The following is a 2140-nucleotide window of genomic DNA, read 5'->3' as shown; positions in this document are numbered from 1 at the left end:
CTGGAATGTCAGGAATTACCGGGTTTGATGGAAGGGAATGCCAGCCGTGGATCCTCGGGGGGGTGGGCGCGGCGTTTCTTCCTCCAGCGCCGCGCCGGGTACGAGTAGAGCTGTCCCGCGGCCAGGCCTGGAAAACAACGGGAATGAGCCCAAAACAGCCCCGGGATGGGGAACAGAACAACCCAAAACTGCTCCAGGAGGGGACAAAACACCCCAAAATTATCCCAAGGGGTGACACTTCCTCCCCCCCGTGTCCCCTTCCTGCCGCATTCCCGGTGTTCCTTGGGTGTTCCCACTATTTCCCAGGCGTATTCCCAGTGTGTTCCCTTGTTCTCCCAGCATTCCCAGTCTGTTCCTGTTGTTTCCCTGGGTGTGTTCCTGTTGTTCCCAGGTGTGTTCCTGCTGTATTCCTGTTGTGTTCCCTTGTTCTCCCAGCGTTCCCGTTGTCCCCAGCTGTATTCCCAATGTGTTCCCATTGTGTTCCTGGTGTTTCCTGGGTGTTCCCGTTATTTCCCAGGCATATTCCTGTTGTATTCCCTTGTTCTCCCACTGTTCCCAGTGTGCTCCCATTGCTCTCCCGTTGTGTTCCCATTGTCCCCGGCTGTATTCCCGCTGTATTCCCGGTGTGTTCCCATTGTTCTCCCACTATGTTCCTGTTGTCCCTGGCTGTATTCCCGCTGTATTCCCATTGCTCTCCCATTGTCCCCTGGCTGTATTCCCACTGTATTCCCGTTGTTCTCCCACTGTGTTCCCGTTGTCCCCCAGCTGTATTCCCGCTGTATTCCCATTGTTCTCCCACTGTGTTCCTGTTGTCCCTGGTTGTATTCCCACTATATTCCGGGTGTGTTCCCTTGTTCTCCCACTGTCCCCAGTTGTATTCCCACTGTATTCCCGTTGTTTTCCCACTGTGTTCCTGTTGTCCCCAGTTGCATTCCCGCTGTGTTCCCACTGTGTTCCCGTTGTCCCCATCCATATTCCCGTTGTGTTCCCGTTGTCCCCAGCTGTATTCCTGCCATATTCCCGCTGTATTCCCATTGTTCTCCCACTGTGTTCCCGTTGTCTCCGGCCGTATTCCCATTGTGTTCCCATTGTCCCCAGCTGTATTCCCGTTGTATTCCTGCTGTGTTCCCACTGTCCCCATCCATATTCCCGCTGTGTTCCCGCTGTCCCCGTCAACATTCCCGGTGCCATTCCCGTACCGGGCCCGCGGTGCCGTTTCTCCATCCAGATGTAGCAGTTGCTCTGGGCGACGCCGGTCTGGGAGTCGAGGAAGGGCAGGCGGACGCTGCGCTCGGCGCAGAGCCGGGCGTTGTAGCTGTGGCACTGCTCCATGGCATCCCGGTAGTACTGCTCCCCCAGCCTGGAAAACACCGGGATCAGCCACATTCCCATCACCCTGAGCCTCATCCCGACCCCAGAGCCGGGCGTTGGAGCTGTGGCACTGCTCCATGGCATCCCGGTAGTACTGCTCCCCCAGCCTGGAAAACACCGGGATCAGCCACATTCCCACTGCCCTGAGCCCCATCCCGGCCCTGATCCAGCCCCAGGGCCCGGTGTTGGAGCTGTGGGACAACAGGGGGATCAGTGACATTCCCATCACCCTGACGCCCATCCCGATCCCCGAGCCGGGCATTGGAGCTGTGGGACAACAGTGGGATCAGTGACATTCCCAGCAGTGACATTCCCGACAGTGATGTTCCCGACATGACATTCCCGACATGACATTCCCGACAGTGACATTCCCAACAGTGACATTCCCAAAACCCAATCCCCATCCGGACACGGGGACAGGGGAACCCTTCAGGGGTCACCCTCAGAGTGTGTCAGGGATACAAGTGGAGAGTGTTGGGAATACAGCCGGAGACACTCCGGGATACAACTGGAAATCCTCGGGGATACAACCTGGGAATATCAGGACTAAAACTGGAGACCCCCGGGGATAGAACTGAAGACTATCAGGGATACAACCAGGGAATATCGGGGATACAACCAGGGAATATTGGGGATACAACCGGAGACACTCAGGGATACAACCGGAGAGGGTCGTGCAGGGATGGACAGGGAATTATAGGGAAGGAAAGAGATGGAAATAGAGGGATGGACAGGGATATAAAGAGATGGAATGGGAAGTACAGGGATG

The 2140-nt window shown here is 56.4% G+C and overlaps 1 protein-coding gene across 1 annotated transcript; it reads right to left on the bottom strand.

The window, feature by feature from the left end:
• Window positions 1-19: 19 nt before the first annotated feature.
• LOC113962815 (zinc finger protein ubi-d4-like) lies at window positions 20-1680 on the bottom strand (the record flags this gene model as incomplete). The annotated part of the gene is made up of 2 exons (XM_027673588.1): window positions 1200-1680; window positions 20-127 (listed from the first exon to the last, which is right to left on the bottom strand). Coding segments are annotated over exons 1-2 (364 nt in total), but the record flags the coding sequence as incomplete, so codon positions are not given.
• Window positions 1681-2140: the final 460 nt, after the last annotated feature.

Source organism: Neopelma chrysocephalum, unplaced genomic scaffold, assembly GCF_003984885.1.
Source record: "Neopelma chrysocephalum unplaced genomic scaffold, ASM398488v2 Primary Assembly neopelma1_185281, whole genome shotgun sequence".
NCBI classification, from domain to species: Eukaryota; Metazoa; Chordata; class Aves; order Passeriformes; family Pipridae; genus Neopelma; species Neopelma chrysocephalum.
Note: the sequence above shows the minus strand (reverse complement) of the source record. Positions and strands in the feature narration are given on the sequence as shown.